This window comes from Protomyctophum parallelum (assembly GCF_964188405.1).
Source record: "Protomyctophum parallelum genome assembly, chromosome: 16".
Classification (NCBI taxonomy): Eukaryota; Metazoa; Chordata; class Actinopteri; order Myctophiformes; family Myctophidae; genus Protomyctophum; species Protomyctophum parallelum.
In genome coordinates this window covers 12,689,305-12,711,874 of record NC_139711.1, presented here as the reverse complement: position 1 = coordinate 12,711,874, position 22,570 = coordinate 12,689,305, and the positions used below count along the sequence as shown (strand labels likewise).

Here is a 22,570-nt window from a genome sequence, read left to right as displayed (position 1 = left end):
TAAAACTACATTCAGATAGCATTAGTAATCAAACATTCAAATAGCATTAGTGATTACATTACAGTCAGATAGCATTAGTAATTGAATTACATTCACATCACATTAGTAATAGCAGGAACACAAAGAATGAGACCTTTACAAACACATGTTCCACAGCTGTGTGACTGCAAGCCAACATAACACACTCTTACTCACACACGCATTAAATGCACAAGTTTACCCACAATGTAATTCTTTACACAACCTTTCCTTTTTGACATTACTGAAATGTATCTTTTGTTTTGATTTTCCACAGGCATTGTTCTCTTTGCTATTTCATTTCTTTCCTCCTCGTTCTCCCTGTCCCTCAGTTTATATTTCCTTGCACAAAAATTACTTATTTACACCTGTAAACCCCTGATGACGCACTTGATTCAAAAATATGTTTATGTCGAGCACCCCCACAACTCTGAAAGTGAACAAAATAGAACCAAATGTACCCCCGAAATTGCCCATTTGGTTCGATTTGTGCACTCTGAGCTACAGACCTCTAAGGGTCTATTTGGAACCCCCTCATTGAGTCCAGAGGATCCGTGGACTCCACTTTGACACTTACACTATCAGAAGTCTACATTATCAGTAGTCGCTTTGAAAAACCTCTCTCTGTGTCAAGTGTTTTTCTTAGCCGTTCTACATGTGAGTGTTCTAATTTTAAAATCGTTATCGGATGTTTTTTTGTTGTGATCCGTTTGCTGTTTCTAACTTTGCTCTGTACTTTCACTTTGTAACTTTGTTTTGAAAAGCAATAGAAAGATAAATTAATTATCATTATCCAGTAAAACAAAACAAAAAACACCACCACCCGTCTACACAACAGGGCCTGGTAAACAAACCATTTTCTGGTTTAACAAGCCGTGTTCCTTATCTGCATTCTCATTTGTCCTCGAAACGATAACGAGGAAACATAATGAGTCTGTCTGATAAGATCGGCAGTGAACACGGGTCATAACTTGTACAGGATACTCATAACATACATTCAGAAAAGTAAATACAATGAAGAGAAGAGATGAAGAGATGAAGATATATTTTAATATATGTTTATATACTCACAATCACAGTGTAAGTTTGGCAAACTGACGTTTAAACTCACATCTATCTTCCCGCCACTGTTTTTATCGGGATCATCTACATACAGCTCATTTACGCTGTCAACACAAACCATAAAACAACACAGAGAGACAGACACACAGATACAGACAAACAGAGGCAAAAAGACAGGGGATAGTTGTTAAACGAGGTTGAATAAAATAATTTAAACCCCAGATAAATCTAACTCGACTGAAGAGCTATTTCAATAAGACTATAATATTTCCCTGCATGTATTTTTATCTTCAACCTAATTGCAAGGAGAATAACTTGTCATAGTCAGTGTCATTTCCATCCTGTCGCTCTTCTGCCCAAATTGTCGCCTCTTAACCAAGCACTGAGAAGCTGACGCATGCTCAAGGCCAATTTCCTGTGAGAAACTGTCTCCGTTTTGTCGGGCCAGAAGAAAACATCATCGTCGTCATCATTCTAACCACAGCATTGACATTATTAAAGATCAGTCAGTGGATTGCACATATTGCAGCAACAGACTTATCCTGGGTGGCGACAAAGAAACCATTACAGTATTTCATCGCTGTGGGAAGAACTTGTATCTCCATATTTCAACTTTAAATGTTAAATGTAAATGAATGCCCTACAAGTTCACAAGTGAGTGAACATGAAAGTCATTAGTCTGTCTGTGGGTTTGATAAAAATGTAACCAATAAAAAGTATTAACAAGAGCTTGTGAGTAAAATATTAAGTACATTGGATCCATTTGAGCATACTGAAAAGGAATGGTTTGGCCGTACAGTACAATGTTTCAGTGTGTGTGTGTGTGTGTGTGTGTTTGTGTGTGTGTGTGTACCTACATTTCAGTGGCTATGAATCCCGTCAGCTCTGACAGGAACAGGAACAACATGAACACACAGCACAGGATGGATACTGTGGACACAGGAAGACAATTATAAGTGTGTGACATTAAAGTATTCGGGGGACAAATACTTTAATGTCTTTTCAGATGGGGGGCCGTGGCCAATCACAGATTAATTTGGGGGTCCTTGTCATGAAAATGTTTTGGAATCACTGCTCTGGGTAAGCTTAAGTCGCTGTGGGCTAAACATGTTGTTTTGGACTTAAAATAATAATCCAATTTCAGGGCACAGGCCAAAAGCAAATGAGTCACACAGTGCGTGGCCATTTGTGGAAGACTGATCCAAGCCATTGACCTCAATTAAAATCACAGCCGTCATAAAAATGTTCTGTAAATAGCTCTGTTTTACAGGCGGCGTTAAGCATGCCATTACACTGCTTTTTAAAGAGCCTCCTTTGGTGAATACTGTTGGATGCCAATGCACCGGGCGGCCATTACGACAGATCTCTTTTGAGAAGGGTGATCTCATGCCAACGTAAGCCTTCGGAAACCGGTCAATTCGGGTTTCCTGGGGACCAAACTCACAAGCTGACAACCACCCCTAGACCAAACATGGCTCACTGCACAGCCTGGGCATTGGACTACGATGAAGGAAGAGACCAAATTAAGAAGTTGAAACAAACAATAATGAGCAAGCAGTTAACCAGTGGTGGAAGAAGTACTCGATTATATTATTATTATTATTTGACTTATATATATTTTATAAGTCAAATTAGCAATACCACAATATAAGAATACTGTGGTAGCCTATTAGTAACAGTCCTCCATTAAAATATTGTCTAGAGTAAAAATACAAAAGTATTGGCATCAAAATATAAATAGTACAGTACCAAAGAAATAGTACAGCAACATTGTCAAATGTTTTTGAAAATAGCTAAATAAGTATAAAATAGGGCTGAAGCAATGTTTTATAATGTTAAAACTATATATCTGCATTGCAACTAGTAACAATAGCTGTCAAATAAGTGTAGTGCAGTAAGTAAAAAGTACAATATTTGCCTCTGAAAGTAAGTTGGAAGTATTTCAGTACTTTCCACCACTGCTTTGAACCGAGGGAAAGGGAGAATGTGTATAATTGTATAATTGACAACAGCTCAGGCTGTCTATTAAATGTAATCTAATAATGCATCAAAAAAAGAAAACAAATCTGCCATATAAAACGTCATACGTTTCCTAGGTTATATATAGGAGTAAGAGATCCAAGCTTGCGTAACTGTGGTTAATCTGGCACAAGATACATATACAATTATACACTGTTACACACACACACACACACACACACACACACGTATTATACTATATTCTAGTTATTAGAAGCTCGACACACACACACACACACACACACACACACACACACACACAGCAGGTGTGAACTGTGAAGCCTGTTTACGTGGCAACAGTATCCTAGCTAGACCTCACGAGACCTGGCCTTGTGGTCGACAGGGCGTCACACAGGACAACCTGCTGAGGACTTCTTTATTTACTTAAGTAAAAGTGGTGGAAATACTCAAGTTAAAAGTTAAAAACCCTGTGTTCAAAGTTTTTTTACTTGATTGAAAGTACAAAAGTATTGTCACAAATCTTGTCACAAATTGTCACAAATCTAAAAGCTCACAGCGCGTCGCATCGGCTATGTTCAAATAGACAAAGCATAAAATAGGGCTTAAGTGGTTAATGCATGTGATGTTTTGCATTAATAATCTAAACCTGTAAAGTAATTGTAGTGGAGTCGAAAGGACAATTTTACCTCTGAAATGTAGTTTAATAAGTAGTAAGTGTCGCTAAATAGGGAAGTATTCAAGTTGAGCGAATGCACCTCAAAATTGTACTTGAAGTACTAACAGTACTTGAGTAAATGTACTTGAGTTTATTTTCCAGCTCAACCTGCGGCAGAAGGTAATGTTTAACTGAGACACAAACAATAGGGAGTGTCGCCATGACACATCGGCCACCGATCCGGCTCCATCAAAGGACATGTATAATTGTCCACAGGCCTCTGGGCTCTGGGTGAGTAAGGGGATTACATGCAGATCACAGAGTAATGAGTTACTGAGACTAAACCTAGAGCTGCTCCACAATGGAAATATTGACGAGACAACAAAAAAAATGAATAATCACTTACAGTAAAAAGACCTCTCACACAATGTGGGTTTGAAGACGACAAAAAAACTCATCCTTCCATGTGGTTTAAATGGATTCATAAAACACAGGCTGGTTACCAAACACGGGGTCGGGACCCATTTGTGGGTCGCGGACATATTTTTATGGGACCCTTTATTTTTTGTTTCTTATGTTAGTTTATTATAATAAAGTTAAAAAAATAAAATAAAACATTGCATAAAAAGCTAACATTTTCATGAATTAAAAAAAAAATCAATTAATTTGATTTCAAGCCCTGTTAGGGCAATCACGCTAAATACTATTAAAATCTGGTCAAACATTGGCCAAATTGTCAATAAGAAAGAGGCTCACAACATGAGCCGTTGTGAGCTTGTAGATCTGCTATTTCCACAATATTTATCTGTGGAACCAAGTCAAAATAAATGCAATGCCCCAACTCCTACAAGTGCTTATCAGGGTGTTATCCAGTTCAAATATGATACATTTTGGGGGGGGGGGGGGGGGGGGGTCACGACCTGAAAAGGTTGATAATCACTGCTGTATACAGTAATAAGTGTTGTCCTGCAGAGTGCACACTGCACACAAGCAGTAACTCCAACCTACATATCTCAACTCAACACAGTGCTCTCAGACTCAGCCTGAGGCGGTGGACTTGATGTAAACCAGGCAGGAAGGGAGTTCCTTGATAACATTAACGCCCAATTTGGGTTGTATTTATTCAACTAGTACTGCTGCTGATAAGTCAATGGAAAGTCAAGATCAATTTACCAATTTCTTGTCAGAGGAAATCTTCCCTGACATCGTGACAGCTGAGTAAACAAACCGCTTTGTCACCTGGGCTTGGCCGATGAATAATAAAAATAAACAACTGATTGTGAAACTGAAAGTCTGATCATTCAATAGTCAGTCAGTAGTCAGTATCCTGCCAAGCAGCTTATAATCAATACGATGAGTATACGAATACGATGACAAAACAAATTTACTCTCCTGAAAAAACAAAGTTTTGATTTCCTGTGACAACAAGCCATACTTTCCTGCAGCGACGGTGAAAGAGGCTGTCATTAACATTCCTGGCACAGTAGTTGTACTACGACAGGCCCCACCCTCCTCTCTCTGTGACAAGTACCTAAAATATTAAGCTCCTGGAGCAATCTAACCTGTTCCAGTAAGCGTTTAATCACTCCATCTACTTTACCTGGGGCTAATGTTTTGTACCATTTACATACAGACATACTGGCTTTCTTACCAACAGTGTTTGAAGTCTTTCTTTATGGCTGTGTGCCAGTGTGTGGGCGACGCAACGTTTTTAAGTCTTAACAATAAAATAAAGTCAACCATTTGGGAAAGTAGAGCAGAAGAGACCAATTTGGTAAAACGAGACAAAACGTCATGACAAGCAATGAAAAGTGTTTTGACTTATGTTTGGACTTATGTTTTGGCCTCTAGCTTATTAATCAGTCTATTACATTATGATGTATGGTGTCCACAGCCCTCTCGATGAGACACAGACCAAGTAGAAAAAAAGTTTGCTATTTTATCATGAACATTAGTGAGGACCAATTATATTTGTGCTTGGTTGAAAATTGGTGAAGCATACCAAAAGCGTATAGCAGAAAACACCCACCTACGTAGGGTTTTGCATACCTCTGAAAAAATGAAAGGAAGCAGAGGCTTCATAAAATGTTGCGGAATCTTGATTGGTTGGGAAGACAACGTCTGGGTGCATTTCAAACTACGTGCACTAACTAAGTGCAAAAACACGTTTTTTGTTTTTGAATTAAAAACTTTTGAATTAAATCACTGTGTTTTTACGACTATCTGAGGCCTGGAAATTAGAAAACACAACAAAGAGTTTAGTTTTAGTGACGTTTAGTGTTGGCACTACTCACTGAATGCTCCTGTATACGTGGGCTGTGTGAGATCTTTTGGCACTTTCCTGTAGATATCCAATCTGAGGAAAAATACGAGAGAGAGAGAGAGAGAGAGAGAGAGTATAAATATTAGAAACGCTATGTAAACACCATGTGCTCAGCTTTGGCTGAGAAAAAGAGCACATTCTGTACTCAATAGACGGTGATATTACGGCACAGTAGTGGAATGTTATGTCTGGAACAAGGCCATTATATACACACATGCAAGCATGCACGCACGCATGCATGCACACACACACTTCAAAATGTAACAGTATTGGCATCAAAACGTACCAAAAGTAAAAGAATGTCCCATTTCTACAATACAAATGATGGAATGCAAAAATGGAAGCCATCGTTCTCACAATAATACAAATCTAAAAAAGAAAAATCTTGTAAAGAAGAATCTTGTTTAAAAATAAATCTGCACGTCTGGGCGGGTTTCTGAACTGCCCACAGCCCTCAATATGAGACACAGACTGAGTAGAAAATAATTGTGCTATTTTATCATGATTATTAGTGAGGACCTATTATATGAAGATAGGTTGAAAAGTGGTGAAGTGGTCCTTTAACCGTTGAATTCAATCGAGGGATGCATTGGACGTGTGTACACGTCCTAGCGCATCCTCAATGATTCCAGGCGAGAGAAGAATTATTTTAAATTTTTCCCTTTTTTTTATTTTTCAGTCCGACTCTCGGCCAACGTCCTTCGCGCTCTACGCCATATTAGCTTCCCGTTGACTTAGCCGTTAGTGCGGCAGAAAGAATGCCTCGTATCTGCTCAAATCTAGGGCGCTCTCCGTGGTTTTGATCTGATGGATATACTAGCGCTTCATTTCTGCTCCTCATCCGCCTCTCGTTCAAAATATGGACGCTTTTTGGATCATATATCGTGTAAATGAAAACGATAGCAATGTAAGCTATATTGTGTTAATATTATTATTATTATATATTATATTAACAAAACCAGAGCAGGAGTCCCACCACGGAACTCGGGCAATCAATTAATACAGTTGCAACCACTATATGGCAAGTATTTCATACAGCGCAAGTAAAAAGAATCTGAGCTATTAGTTACAGTATTATGTATTATTAATAGTATGAAGTATTTATAAAACTGTGGTTGCGCTGCGTCAGTGCTCTTTGGTTTTCAAGATTATGTGACGAGAGTATAAATTAAATTCCTAGAGTAATGATTTCATTGTACAGCGCCCAGCCCTAGCTCCATGTATAGCATAAGGGCAATATATTTTTGTCAAGTGAATATTACGAGCTTGTAAATGGAACTGTGAATCAGAAACTGCCATGGTCGGTCACCGTCCAACTCCACGCTGCTCAACAGCAAAACTATTTCTGCTCACAGGCTGTGATGTGAGCCGTCGTGCACATGCCCTTTTTGGGAAATGAAAGGTTTTCAACAGACACACAGGTTCGTATCACTATACTTGTGAGGACTGGAGATCAACATTTTATGAAGGCTATATTTTATGAATGCCATTTTTTACAATTTTGTCTAATTTCTCTGTAGTGCAACTAACTATAAATCGGACATAACTCCATCTCCAACCCTACTCTAGTAAACATAACTTTTAATGCCTAATCCCAACTTGAATATTTACCTAATTAACTCTAATATATTTTTTTAATCATTTTTATCCCAGGGGGAGGTAGTTTAGAGACCAGGATTACCTCATGTTTTTTGTGAGGGTACCTACCCTAGGGGACACGGGGAAAATATGCAAACTCCACACATAGAGGCCCTTTCACCAACCCCACCTCAGGTATGGGCACTGATGACACGGAGGAGAGAATACGCCCCCAGCACCCACAGCATCCCCAGCGGGAATCGAACCCAGGACCTTCTAGCTGTGACGTGAGGCGACAGCACTACCGACTGTGCTGCGTGCCCCCCAACTCCAAGGTTATTTAACCATAAAAAACAAAGCTTTTTCAGGACTAGGAAAATGTGTCCTCACGTTGTGTATTTCTCAATTTCTACTATACGTGCAGGGATGTGTGGCCATCAAGTATAGTAATACAAGCACGCACTCACACAGTCTCCCCTCATCTCCTTCCAAAACACTCACATCTGTGCACATTTCTTCCAGCGAGAGCTGCCATGCATGCGGTGAAATAATCGGAAGTAGTGAGGGTGGGAGTGTTTCCTGTTGAGGCCCACGCCCTGCCGCTTTGGCTCGTGTGGCCCCCCCACCTGCCCCCTCCCTGCTTCACAAGACCCCTGGATCCCCCCCACCTGCCCCCTCCCTGCTTCACAAGACCCCTGGATCCCCCCCACCTGCCCCCTCCCTGCTTCACAAGACCCCTGGATCCCCCCCACCTGCCCCCTCCCTGCTTCACAAGACCCCTGGATCCCCCCCACCTGCCCCCTCCCTGCTTCACAAGACCCCTGGATCCCCCCCACCTGCCCCCTCCCTGCTTCACAAGACCCCTGGATCCCCCCCACCTGCCCCCTCCCTGCTTCACAAGACCCCCGGTCCCCCCACCTGCCCCCTCCCTGCTTCACAAGACCCCTGGATCCCCCCCACCTGCCCCCTCCCTGCTTCACAAGACCCCTGGATCCCCCCCCACCTGCCCCCTCCCTGCTTCACAAGACCCCTGGATCCCCCCCACCTGCCCCCTCCCTGCTTCACAAGACCCCTGGATCCCCCCCACCTGCCCCCTCCCTGCTTCACAAGACCCCTGGATCCCCCCCACCTGCCCCCTCCCTGCTTCACAAGACCCCTGGATCCCCCCACCTGCCCCCTCCCTGCTTCACAAGACCCCTGGATCCCCCCACCTGCCCCCTCCCTGCTTCACAAGACCCCTGGATCCCCCCACCTGCCCCCTCCCTGCTTCACAAGACCCCTGGATCCCCCCACCTGCCCCCTCCCTGCTTCACAAGACCCCTGGATCCCTGCCCTTCCCTGATCCCTGCCCTTCATTCTCTATAGACCGATTCCGTACCGGTTTCATGGTCGCAGCCTACGTATTTCCTGTAGGCGGACTCGACGTAGCTGCGGGGGTAAAACCCTCACCAGGCGCACCTCTTCCACTACAGTGAACGGCAGAGTGACTGATGTTAGTTTGCCTCAAACTTTACTCCTTTACCTGCTTTTTTACTAACACTAACATTACAAAGATGCCCAGAACATCGAGATGAACATGTGTAGTTTATGGCTGCTCCAACAGTAGTGGCAACATAACAAATAAAATAAAACGGAATGTCTAATATCCACCGCGATGGCTGAGACCAGAGCCATTGAGTAATGGTTGAGACAAAGCAGTGAAGAATCCTGCAAGATACATAATTTCAGTCTTACCCAATACCCAATCTTTCTGTTTTATGAACACAAGGCTGCTGTATTTTATACCTCATACTAAGCATTTAAAGTATGAGGTATAAAGTACAGCAGCCTTGTGTTAATAAAACAGAAATATTTGGTATTGGGTAAGACTGGCGTTATGTATCTTTCACTGCTTCGTCTCAACCATTACTCAATGGCTCTGGTCTCCGCCATCGCGGTGGATATTAGACATTCCGTTTTTATTTTATTTTTATGTTGCCACTACTGTTGGAGCAGCCATAAACTACACAGGTTCATCTCGATGTTCTGGGCATCTTTGTAATGTTAGTGTTAGTAAAAAAGCAGGTAAAGGAGTAAAGTTTGAGGCAAACTAACATCAGTCACTCTGCCGTTCACTGTAGTGGAAGAGGTGCGCATGGTGAGGGTTTTACTCCCGCAGCTATGTCGAGTCCGCCTACAGGAAATACGTAGGCTGCGACCATGAGACCCGCTACTGAATCGGTCTATACACCACTGTGGGTCGGGACACATTTGTGGGACATGGGACACATTTTTATGGGTCCCTTTTTTTGAGAGTTTCCTACATTTTGTTTTTAAATTATTATTTCAAAAACAAAATTAAATTAAAACATGTCAGTGATTTGATGAAGAAATCAAAGAAAATAATTCAAGAAATTTCATAAATTAGAAAACAAACAGCGAATAGCTGATCTACGAGCTCAGAATGCAGCGTGAAGCGACGCGTTGTGAGCTTGTAGATCTGCTTTCACACATTTTCACTAATTTGGGTCCCGCGCTAATGTCTAATTTCTCTTTTGGGCAATCACATGCTAAAAAGTTTGGAAAGCACCGCTCTAGTCTACACACCACTGGTTCTCAAAGTGGGGTCAAGGGATGCCCAGATTGGTGGTTCCAGAGTGTTTCTTTTAGAAAGAAATTGGGCCCGTTTGCCCTGATGAAGGTCTAAAGCCCTAACCACACCAAAGACGGTTTTTGTGTTGTCCCTGCGGTGTGATAAGTCTTGTTGCACGTTGACCCACGTTGACCCTAGTGATTCAACGCATGGAATTCAATGGCCCAAACGACACCAAAGGGTCCAGAGTCAGACGGTTTTAGCGTTAACTCCTTGCAACTGTTTGGACCCAAGGAGTTGCATGGTTAGGGCTTCACGACCAAAAGGTCGACTTAAAGATTTTTTTTTTTTTTGCCAGTTCCAGACAGTGGATATTTGATATCAAAGATCACCCTGTGAACTGGTGAACATTAAATAGTGTTTGTTCTGCGCACCTGTCACTACCTTTGAGGTGTGCGTCAGCCTGCTTTCATACGTTTGAAAGAAATGGGCAAATCTTCTCTCATGGGTGTTTCTGGCACAACATCCTCCCCCCCATTATTCGATTAATCTGGGCCACAAAGTGATGGTAAAATAAGGTCGCAAAGCACAAACATCATGGTAAATATTAAATATTTATTTAATATTTACCATGATGTTTGTGCTTTGCGACCTTATTCAAATATCAAATATCCGAGCAGCAGAAAATACTTTGTTATTGTATACCACAAAGGTAAGTATTCAATTCACATTTCGATTAAGTTGTAACTAACACTTATTAATATAAACATTTAGATAGATCACTGAAGCAATTACTTGATTAGAGATAGTGACATTGTTTGTATTCAATGATTTTTCTGTCGATCGATTAATCAATTAATCGTTTCACCTATAACCTATAACTATTCTTTCCATACACACACATACAGTAACCCTGTGCCTGTCGGTGGCATTTAAAGGAGCATTAGCCTGGCAGGATATGGAGGGCATTACTACAGAGTACAGACCTCCCTGCTTGTGGTTTACGTTTACGGGATGAGCTGTTGATGAAGAGGACTGCACCGCCTCACATCCTGACTGTGGAACACTAATACACACACACACACGTCACACACACACAAGTCTCCTTCTTTCATCCACTGATCCGAGACAATCGGCCAAGTGATGACGACAAGAAGCCAGCAAGACATTTTCTGTTTTTTAAAGCAGTACATGTCATGACCTGTGTGTGCACGGCACTGTTTGCAGTCACAGTTAATGAGCTTCTTGTGTTTTCTTGGTTCAAGAACATTGTGTTTATGAATCTTAATATGGACCCTGGAGAGCTCTCATCTCTTGGCCCACTTTACTACCGGTTGCGTTTTACAATTTCCTGAATTACCAACACCTCCCTCTTTCCACCACCTACTGTACAAACCAGCTTATTTTTCCCTTGGTGCTTCATTATGAGGGGGGGGCAGTCTTTCATTAATGGTGGGGACAGTGTGTTCCTGCATCCCTTTAGCAACACCAAGAGACATGAAGGCACATTGCTTTCCAAAGAAAATGAGCAAATTGAAAAGAATGAACAAATGACTCACAGCGGAGTGACTGAGTGATAGATCTGGACACTGATGGGTCAGCAAAACCTCGTTATGGTACAAGGTCAGCCTACAGCGATTTACAACATGCGACCGCTTAAGCAACAATGATTACCAGAATCATCGTCGTTAGGCTACCTCGACATACTAGTGTCACCCAAAATTAGGAAAAATCTACTTCATCTACATTTGCTATATCAAGATTTGTAAAAAAAAATAATAATAAAAAGATTAAACATTTAAGTGAAAGTGAAAGTGCTTCTGTGGGTTTTATAAAAAAATTGCGGCGTGTTGCTAGGGGGTAATATTGGCGAAAATAAAGTAAACTAGAACGGCACTCTTTAAATTTACTTAATCTTTGACTATAGTGATGTGTATATGTACCGTAATTTCCGGACTATAAGCCGCACCTTTTTACCCATGATTTGAACCCTGCGGCTTATACAACGATGCGGCTTATCTATGGATTTTTACAGCTAAGGCAGAGCCATCTAAGGCTCTGAGCTAACAAAACGGCCACTAGGGGGCCACCTGCGGCTTATAGTCCGGTGCGGCTAATTACATATTTGGGATTTTCCCAAAATTTGGCTGGTGCAGCTTATATTCAGGTGCGCCTTATAGTCCGGAAATTACAGTATGAATATGTAATTTTTAAGTTGATTAGCGGTATACTGTGGTTACTTTGCGCCACTTTTGATGCGTATGCACCGTCCCAGCCACTTTTGATGCAAATTCCCAGCAAATTACGTAATGACTAATTGTGCCTGATACGGCAGTGGTGCCAGATTACATACATGTATACACAGGAGCATTACCTTTAATCCTCCCGACACTAAAACATATCGTCCATAACCAATTACACTCTGGCATTGGGTCCTTTAATCCACATCTTTATTACGTCATCATTGAGAGCTAGTTATACCAGTTATACCCTGACGTCATATGCTGGGACGGTGCATACGCATCAATAGTGGCTGGGACGGTGAATACGCATCAAAAGTCGTCCTGGGCGAAACTAGTACTTGCGCACTCTGCTTGCGCAAGTAATAAAAAAATGCTTGCACATTGAAGGTGGTGAAAGAAGCTTACAGAGCACAGATCAATGTCGCGAGAGGGGCGTGGAGGTGTCTGATTTAGAAGCCTTTTTTTATCTGCCTCAGGTCTAAAATGGGTTAAACGTTTAAGCAGAGTCGAAGGTTTATGCCCCATTTACTATTTTGTATCTCTGGCACCCTAATCTAAAATGACAAATTATCAGTGTCTATAAAAACTCTGAGTGTACAAAGTACAAACGCAGACCTGTATGGGTCCATTTTGACCCTTTGTGGTCCCTGGGGCCTGGATCCAACATTGAGTAGCAGTGGTTTAACCCATTTAGATCTGAGGCCAATTCTGTAAACACCTACGTTTTCTAGTAAAAAACCTATTATTATTATAATAAATGATGTGGCACAGGTGTAGTCCTGGATAATTTAAAGGTATAGATATAACAACATATAGATTTGTTGCGGGGGAGGGGGGTTGTGAATTACCGGTAAATGCAATTACCCAAATCATCAGCCTGTATGTTTTTTTCATTTCGTTTGGGTTGTCATTAAGTAATAATATCTTGAATTTATATAGCGCCTTTCAGGAAACCCAAGGACGCTTTACAATACAGAAAAAACTAAAACTAACTAATTGCCAAAAGCCTGAGTGAACAAATGTCTCTTCAGTGCATACTTGAAAGAGTAATACATCAATTACATCATACATTAAAGGAATATAGTCTTGTCTTTTCAGCCTCATCATGTATTTGTCAGTAGAAGTAATGATTCACACATGGTGATCAGCTCTCTGGCTGGTCTCAAAATCAATTAGTCAACAATTTCCTATGGCTTTTAGTCGAGTAAGAATGTCTTAATTGACAACAACCCTACCAATAAATATCTCATCATGGTGTGTAGAGATTGTGGGTAGAGATTGGCTGTCTCAGTCTGGTCATCAAAAGGTCTTCCCGACCTGGTCTATGTGATGAAATGTCCCTGGGAAAGACTCCAGACTCGTTATCTGCTTGTCTGTTCACTGTGGACTAACTCACTGTTTCCCAAACAGTGGGTCGGGACCCATTTGTGGGACACATCCCATTTTCTTTTCCATTTAGAAAATATATATTATATATAATATAATATATATATATGTGAAAATAGCCAATCAGAATCTACAAGCTTGCAACGTGTTGTGCGTTTGTAGATCTGATATTTTCACCAGTTTGGGTCCCAGGCAAACGTCTAATCTCTCTTTTGGGTCTCGATCCAAAAGGTTTGGGAACCACTCTAGTCTGGACTAACTGACAGTTATATCTGCTTTAGTTATGTCTGTTAGCTGTGTACTAAGTGACAGTTATCTGGGTTAACTTAGGTAACTTGTTAGCCCTAGACTATCTGACAGTTATCAGGGTTAATTTAGGTAACTTGTTAACCCTCGGCTATCTGACAGTTATCTGGGTTAACTTAGGTAACTTGTTAACCCTCGACTATCTGACAGTTATCTGGGTTAACTTAGGTAACTTGTTAACCCTCGACTATCTGACAGTTATCTGGGTTAACTTAGGTAACTTGTTAACTCTTGACTATCTGACAGTTATGAAGTGTCTGTTGACTCCCTTGGGTGCAACCAACGTTAATCTTCACAGTGTTTGTGGAGGACATTCATGCACCGTTTCCCTGGCCTGTTCAATTAGTTTGAGGTGACCAATAAGCAAATGTTAGTCGTGTGCCAATATCCTGCCTGTGGTTTGCTTTAGGGTGTGTGTGCACTAGTATTGACAGACTGTGTTTCAAGACCTGTACATGCTGTAAATCCTGTCCTGGTTTGTCCGGCACTGTCCCAGTTTCAGGATGGGTGTCCCAAGTCCTGGACACATTCTGCACAACTCTAAAATGTCCCGTTACAACCAAATTATCCCTGTTTTCACCACATGGCCAAACCTACATATTTTAGTCCATGAATTATATTATATTTAGATAATACAATATTTAGAAAGAAGAGACTCTTTGTCAGAACTTAGACTTGAGCCTAGGCTAGGCTAGATGCTAGGTTTACCTGGTATTCAAGTAGTACATTGTTTTTGTTTGTTTTTGCATTTACATGACCTTGTCGTTTGTTGACTAGGGCTCATGACAGGGCGACTGATAAATGGATGCCTAACTTAATGTAAATAATTGTTATGTAAAGTGAGGGTTGCTGTCCATTATCTAAATACAGTACACACTGTATGTGTAGTAGATTACACTTACTATTGTTGTTAGCCTACTATTGTCTCCTCTCTCTCTCTCTCTCAGCCCCCTTCCCATTAAGGGGGGGGGGGGTTCATTATTGCTCCCATTATGTAAGTGTAAGTGTTGTGAGACGACTTGTCGTGATTTGGTACTATAACAAAAACTGAAGTGAATTGAGGGATGCACCATCGTAAAATAACAATTTTGGCCAACAGCCGATGCCATTGTTTTTTGCCAATTCAATCCTCTTGTGCTAGCGAAACAAATAAATCTTCATGATATATCCCACCTTCACACACCATGTTTCAATGAGCACAAATTCTATGATATACAACAGATAAACATTGGCCCCTGGCATCTATGAAAGTAATCATATTTCCTAATACCTATTACATGAATTCTGTGCAAGAGGTAGGTAGTACTGAAGTTTCTGACTTTTTGACGACACAGACCATTGGGTCTTGTTCCAGCAGTATCCTGCCACCTGGTACGCAGACATACATAAAACATAAACAACGTGGATAACGCCTGTCTGCGCTCTTTGACGATTTTTTTTCGTGTGAGGGCTTCTGAATATGTGAAGTATAAGTACCCATACATGCCGCTGCGAATATCTCCTGTGGCGCGGAAGCCGTTAAGTATTTTTTTGTTTGACCGTCACTTTGTTTGACCGATTTGGTAGCTTTGATTCTTCTCTTCCTTCCTTGTTTATTGACACCTCATTGTACCGCCTATCTGGCTAGCTAGTGGCGCTATAGCTATGACACAGCAGATCAGAGGCAGGGACGTAGCCGCACAAGCCAACCGCACACCGGGAGGCGGTACAATAAACGGTAAACAAACAAGAAGAAATAAAGCGACCAAATCGGTCAAACAAAGATTAAAAATACTTAACGGCTTCCGCGCCACAGGAGATATTCGCAGCGGTTTGTATAGGTACTTATAGTTCACGAATTCAGAATAACTTAAACTAAAAAAGGCTGTCAAACGCCACAGATATGATCTTAGAGAGAATATTTATGTCGGCGTTCCAGAATTCCCATACGAAAATATAGTTATGAGCAGGGACCCTACATAAAACTCATCCAAATTTCAGAAAAGCTTTATGGAGGGTCCCGAAAGGGGCTATGCAAGAGGATGCTACGCACACCAAATCCTTATAGTGGTGCCAGTCCACAGCAGAATAATCTAAAAAGTAGTAGTAGACGATACCCATGTACGGGTCATTAATCAGTGCATTCCCTAATTGACATACAGTGACAGTCACAGAATGAGTGAGAGCAGCCAATACACAGAAATGTGTGTATTGTGTACTGACACACTTGTTTACAATAGGGCCCACCATTTTCAATTCATCTAAATTTAGAGACGTAAGAATATACACAATAGTCAAAACAGGAAATCATCATATCATAGAGGAGGTAAAAAGGGGGAAAAGGATAGATTATCAGATAGATAGATAGATAGATAGATAGATAGATAGATAGATAGATAGACTTATGCAAACCACGTAACATTAATGAAACACTGTTACCAAGGGAACAGTGATTCAACATTAGCTGGCTGAAACAATGTACGAATGTAGCTATAATTTAGCAACAATGTCGCAACAATGTAGCCATGTGTGAACTGTTTGAATCGATACCGATCGATACTGCTAGAAGAAGTTGTTCTTGACTTGCGCTGCCTGCGAACAGGCAGTCTCCGGCCAGCGTTGATTCATCCATGCACAACCCACACACACACACACACACACGCACGCACGCACACAATCACATCAAAATGTCCGTGCACACCGATAGTGAGATGAACTAAAGCCCCCTACTCACCTCCTCATATCGAAAGGCATGGTGTTTGATAATGTAAAGCTATTGTTTAATCAGAATGAGCGCTGTGCTGTGTTTCTGTTGTTCTTTCATCCACCGGGTGTTCATCAGTACCGGGTTGACGTCAGCTTAGGACGCTTTGCACACGCTGATTGGCTGGAGTTGGTTTCCTGTCGAACGTGATTCTGTTTCCTCTCCTCACCACCACGACACACAAACACACTAGCCTCGTTCCCAGCTGAGACACACACACACACACACACACACACACACAGTCACACTCACACACACACACACACACACACGCACACGCACGCACACGCACACGCACACACACGTCTTGTATTTTGTTTTTTATGCATGTTACGTATACACAAATATATAAACAATGATTACTTGCTCACTGGCGTTCGCAATAACATTCCGAAAGAAGAAAGAAAAATAAAAGACGAAAATACAGAAATAAAAAGAAAAGCCTTTCTGACTTGACGTGACTTAGGCTAATTGCCATTGTCAGTAGGCCTATAGGCTACACAGGAGTGTAATAATCACCTTGCAATATGATTGAACTATTAAGGTGCTTATTTGTGCGTGTCGTGTCGATTTGAACGACTGTAGATCACACCTACTGGTTAAAGGTTGACGCCCAGAAACGTCCAGAAAGAAATAGAAGATGCAGCCAGATATATTATAGACCTCTGGAAGAGTCTGTGTACAACTGTACATCCACACTCTTCTAGTCGGTGGTGGAAGAGCTACTCGGATGTTTTACTGATACTTTTACTAATTAATCACAAAAACCACAATATAAAAATGTACTAGCTAGCCTATACTCTGTTGTATGTCCTGTGTTCAAAATTGTACTTGAGTACAGGTACAAAAGTATAGCCTTGGCATCAAAATATACTTTAATTCAGTACCAAAGGTATAAGTATACTCATATGCAGAATGAAATGTCCAATTTCACATGTTTTCTTGTGTCAGATACACACAAAGGTGGGAGTCCTTGAGGGGGTTCCAGCCTGGGGGTCCCCACCTAGTATACCATTGGGAGTGGGAACCCTGCAGGCACCCCTTTTGATGAAAATAGCAGGTCTTGCGCTATACGATTATAGATCTGCTATAAGCTATTTGGTGAAGGAATTTTGTGAAATGAGGGGGAGGAAAGAGCAGACCACGTTTAAGTGGTTAAATGATTGATAGTTACAGTAACCACATGAACCATGGTCTGTAACTCAAAGAGATAAGGAACCAAACTAGATTGAGCTCCAAGAGATAAAAAAAAAAAAGGCTATCAAATGGGGGATCCAGGGCGTAATGCATTATCAAAATGTGGGTCCTTTAAATTAAGAAGGTTTTGTCGGGCATATTTGAGCATATTGTATTTTTAGGAAAATCCTTATCGTTATAGTTTTGTATATAATTGTTAGTCATATGTTCAGTTTAGAAATAGTGTACCGACCATAGAGAGCAGTAAATAGATTATAGGGAGATTTGAGAATCACTAATCATCTGACTGCATGACAAATTGAACATGTAACCTAATGGCTTCCTTCTGGGACATAATGATGATTCCTTTTTATCAAATACCACCATGATGAGGCTGACCTAGCTCTGGTCCATAGCTCTAATAATGCATTAGAGCTATGGACCAGAGCTAAGGCTGACCATATTTACAGCATACTTTACATATACATTCTGATGGGTAAGCACAGCTGAAGCTAATAACGTGTGTGTGTGTGTGTGTGTGTGTGTGTGTGTGTGTGTGTGTGTGTGTGTGTGTGTGTGTGTGTGTGTGTGTGTGTGCGCGCATGCAGGGGTGTAGCACCAAATTCTGTGACAAGCAATCTCTGTGGGCCCCACACTCACATTTTTGTAGTGTTTTTGAGTGGTGCTATAGCCACTCCTATAGCACACACACACACACACACACACACACACACACACACACACACACACACACACACACACACACACACACACACACAGAGAGGCCAGGGAGGATGGCTTGTACAGTACAGCACCACTCACTTCAGACTGGTCTGATTTTTCAGACCAGTGTGTGTGTGTGTGTGTGTGTGTGTGTGTGTGTGTGTGTGTGTGTGTGTGTGTGTGTGTGTGTGTGTATGTGAACTAAACTAACAAATGAGACGCATAAACCACATCACAATGAAATATGACCTTTATCTAAAGGTCTCGTGCGGTGACTCTATGGTGAGTGACAATATCAAGCAGTTGCAACCCCCACCTTTATCAAATTACAGATATGTAATTGTAAATGGTTATACCATGGTAATTAATAACAACACATTAATTGGCTTAGGCTGGTGGAAGCTGGTGGAAGTATTGTGATGTGTGACACGATTTTCTTTACATTTGCAGACGATGTGGTCCGTATTTGGTCCTCTCTTATGCACTTATCACTGGGGCCATCACAAAAAGGCCTGTATTTCAATAAATGCAAATTTAAATATCTGGACAAAGTTTTGTTGCAGGCGTGAGGACATACTGTACGATATCAGCTGTGTGGTTTCCCGTATTCAGGGGTTGTCAACGGTGATGATGATCATGATGGTGACAGTAAACAGACACAAATGACAGAGACATGGCTCAGGAAATACCTCAATGTTGTCAACCATATCGTTTCACTTCCCTTTCTGGATGAGAGAGCCACTGTTAATTACACTCTACTCTGTACTCTGAGAGTTGATTTCTAACACTAAACCTCTGTGTTGAGATACAGACTGGTGTAAATATTTAACAATTTAAAAAGTCTGTATCATCTCTCTGAGAGTGTTAAAACCTCAACACCTTCAAACGTGTTAAAACAACTTAACACAGTGATGAAAACAATTAGTGGGGGGAGTCAGTGAGAGCTCATCCAGTACTGCTGGTTCTGTTCTGCCTTTGGGTGTAAACGGTTTTAGTTTCACTTGGCCCACTTCTGGACAGGAAGATTACTAAACTCAATTTGCATCTTTTACACAGTCCTTAACCTGGTGACCTTGTTGTAAGTCATTCATCGCCTTCGGTAGGGGGAAACACAGCATTACAGTGTGAGGACATAATGTTTGGGTACACAATGTTTTTAGAGCCTCCCCAAATTTGTTCGGACCCCCGTTCTGTTCTGTCTTTCTCTCTTGCAGTGTGTAACATTCCAGCCATCATGACGTGTCTCAGTTGACTCATCGTATGGGAGTGTGAGCTTTAGAGCAGCTAGAGAGTTTTTGCACGCTGCTGAGATAACTTTAGTTCCTTCCTTGGTTCCCATGCACTGTACCTCCCTCCCTATGTCTCACGCTCTCTTTCTCTTTCACCATCCCTCCCTCTTTCTCAAGCGCAAGAATGAAAACATTGTACAACTCCAGATAGAACTGTTTTGAGGGCCTTTACTCAAGTTACAGTAACATGACAGTGACGTCATGTCCTCTGCGCTGTACAGTACACTACGGTCATACAGATCACCTTCACGCAGTAGTGGAAAGTCACTAAGTACTGCTCAAGTACAATTTTAAGGCTCTTTACTTACTTCTATTTCCTTAATACTTCAGAGGCAAACATTGTATTTTTTATTCCATTACAATGTTTTGACAGATTAAGTTAGTAGTTACTTTGTAGATTTAAAACACACATTACCACTTGAGACCCTATTTTTATACAGTGGCATTTATTTTTATTAGAAGATATTTTATATCCCTGTGATATTTTGAGAGATGACGTTGCATTGCTCACTGTGTGGCAACAGTTGAAAAGGTTTGAACATGGAAATATTGCAACATGCTTACAATAATCTCACATTTCAAAACAAAAACCTTTCTGACTGGCATGTCCTTGCGTTGTGGTTTTGAGAAACACTCATCTTCTCGTCAGCAAGCAGTGTTGTCCCCTATAGAATGACTGCATCGCTTCCTAATAGTGACACAGCAGTACGGCGCCTGTTGTGAGTCAGCAAGCCAACCAACCACACACACACACCAAAGTGACAGTAATCGTGTTTACCTATTGACAGCTTATTAATTTGGAGGTGAACCGCGGTAGACAGACAGATAATAGTTAAGGGGAGGACAACAGATCACATGTTTTCTGGTGAGATCCCCATCTGCTGCCGGTCTTCCTGTAAAGCTGCTGTTTTGGTTCCAGAGTGTGGAAATTTACTGGACTTCAGATTTTTATACAGTGATTAACTTTTATGGTCAGCTTGTGCTCTCGGGGCATTGAACACTATGTACCTCCGACTAATAAAAACAAAGAATAAACGTTTATGGTCCCCGGGACAGATATTGACTTATTATCTTGTTATTTGTCAACTCTCATCTGAAGAGGCCAACATATAAATCTAATTAACAACAATAACATCATGGAAAATTTGCCAAATTCCTTATCTGTATTTTTCACATAAACAGTGTAGAGTGATAAGTCTACACACAGGCTAGTCATAATAATGGACTTGGTGAAGAACAAGGACTTCAAATAAAAAAAGAAATCAAGAGTCAAAAATCAAGTACATCAATGTAGATATTAATACTACGATTAAAATATTAATAAATCTGGTGTGTCTTCTTGTAGTTGTTTCATATTATTGTTGAGGTGAACTAAAGCCCCATACTCACAAACTCACCTCCTCACATTCATTTTACATTTAGGAACATTTACATTAGCCTACTGTTATTACATTACATTTCTAGTTGTTATCTGTAGGCCAAAGTAGGCTATACAACAATGGTTCCCAAACTGGGAAAAAAATATTTTGGGGATCCCCAGATGATGATGTGCAATTGTATTCTCACTCAATTAACAGTTAAAGGACCACTTTACCACTTTTCAACCTATCTTCATATAATAGGTACTCACTAATAATAATCATGAACAAATGGTGCAATTTTGTTCTACTCAGTCTGTGTGTCATAGGAGGGCTGTGGGCAGTTCAGAAACAGTCTTCCAGTGACATCATCGATGGGTAATACAAGCTAATAAAAACTGCAGGCTTTCTAGTCCTGAAAAGTTGCAATGCGAAAATGGAAGCCACCGTTCTCACGATAATGAAAATCTAAATATTTTTGTAAAATAAATCTTGTTTAAAAATAAATCTGCCTAATGATGATGTCACTGGAAGACGGTTTCTAAACTGTCCACAGCCGTCCTATGAGACACAGACTGAGTAGAAAAAAATCGTGCCATTTTTTCATGATTATTACTGAGGATATGAAGATAGGTTGAAAAGTGGTGAAGTGGTCCTTTAACACACCAACATACAGTATGAGTGTATACAGGCCAGGGTGCCAATTTGAGGACTTTTAATATATTTTAATACCGCTAAAATGAAAATAAATAAAAAAGTACTAATAATAATACCATTACTATGTAAAAAAAAAAAGTAACCTATATTATTTTCACAAGATTATGTAGGCCAGTTGAACCGAGTCAAACAAAATGTAATGCCTCTACTCCTACAATTCTATGTGTGTCAGGGTAGAGCCGTGGGGGGTCCCCAGTTCAAATAAATTATGATTGTAGGCCTGAAACGTTTGGGAAGTTATTATGGGAACCCTTTTTGCTATAGATTCAGAACTTTCTTTGGGCATTAAATAAAAATAACAATACACACGTTATTTTTTATGTGTATTGACAAGATTAGGCTTTTTTTTGCAGCCTGCCTGGCCCTGGATCCATTGGGATTATGTCGACTCGATAGGCTAGATACCAATCTGATACCAACGGCTGTCTGTCAGGTCTACTC

At 40.9% G+C, this 22,570-nt stretch overlaps 1 protein-coding gene across 1 annotated transcript in view; it reads right to left on the bottom strand.

The window, feature by feature from the left end:
• The window catches only part of ergic1 (endoplasmic reticulum-golgi intermediate compartment 1), a 30,776-nt gene extending 13,812 nt beyond the window's left edge, over positions 1-16,964 (bottom strand). The window contains exons 1-4 of the mRNA XM_083785352.1: positions 16,837-16,964; positions 6,010-6,071; positions 1,938-2,010; positions 1,090-1,184 (exon numbers count right to left, since the gene is read on the bottom strand). Coding sequence (XP_083641478.1) covers positions 1,090-1,184; positions 1,938-2,010; positions 6,010-6,071; positions 16,837-16,856 — 250 coding nt within the window. The 5' untranslated portion in view covers positions 16,857-16,964. The remainder of the gene's footprint in view (positions 1-1,089; positions 1,185-1,937; positions 2,011-6,009; positions 6,072-16,836) is intronic.
• Positions 16,965-22,570: the final 5,606 nt, after the last annotated feature.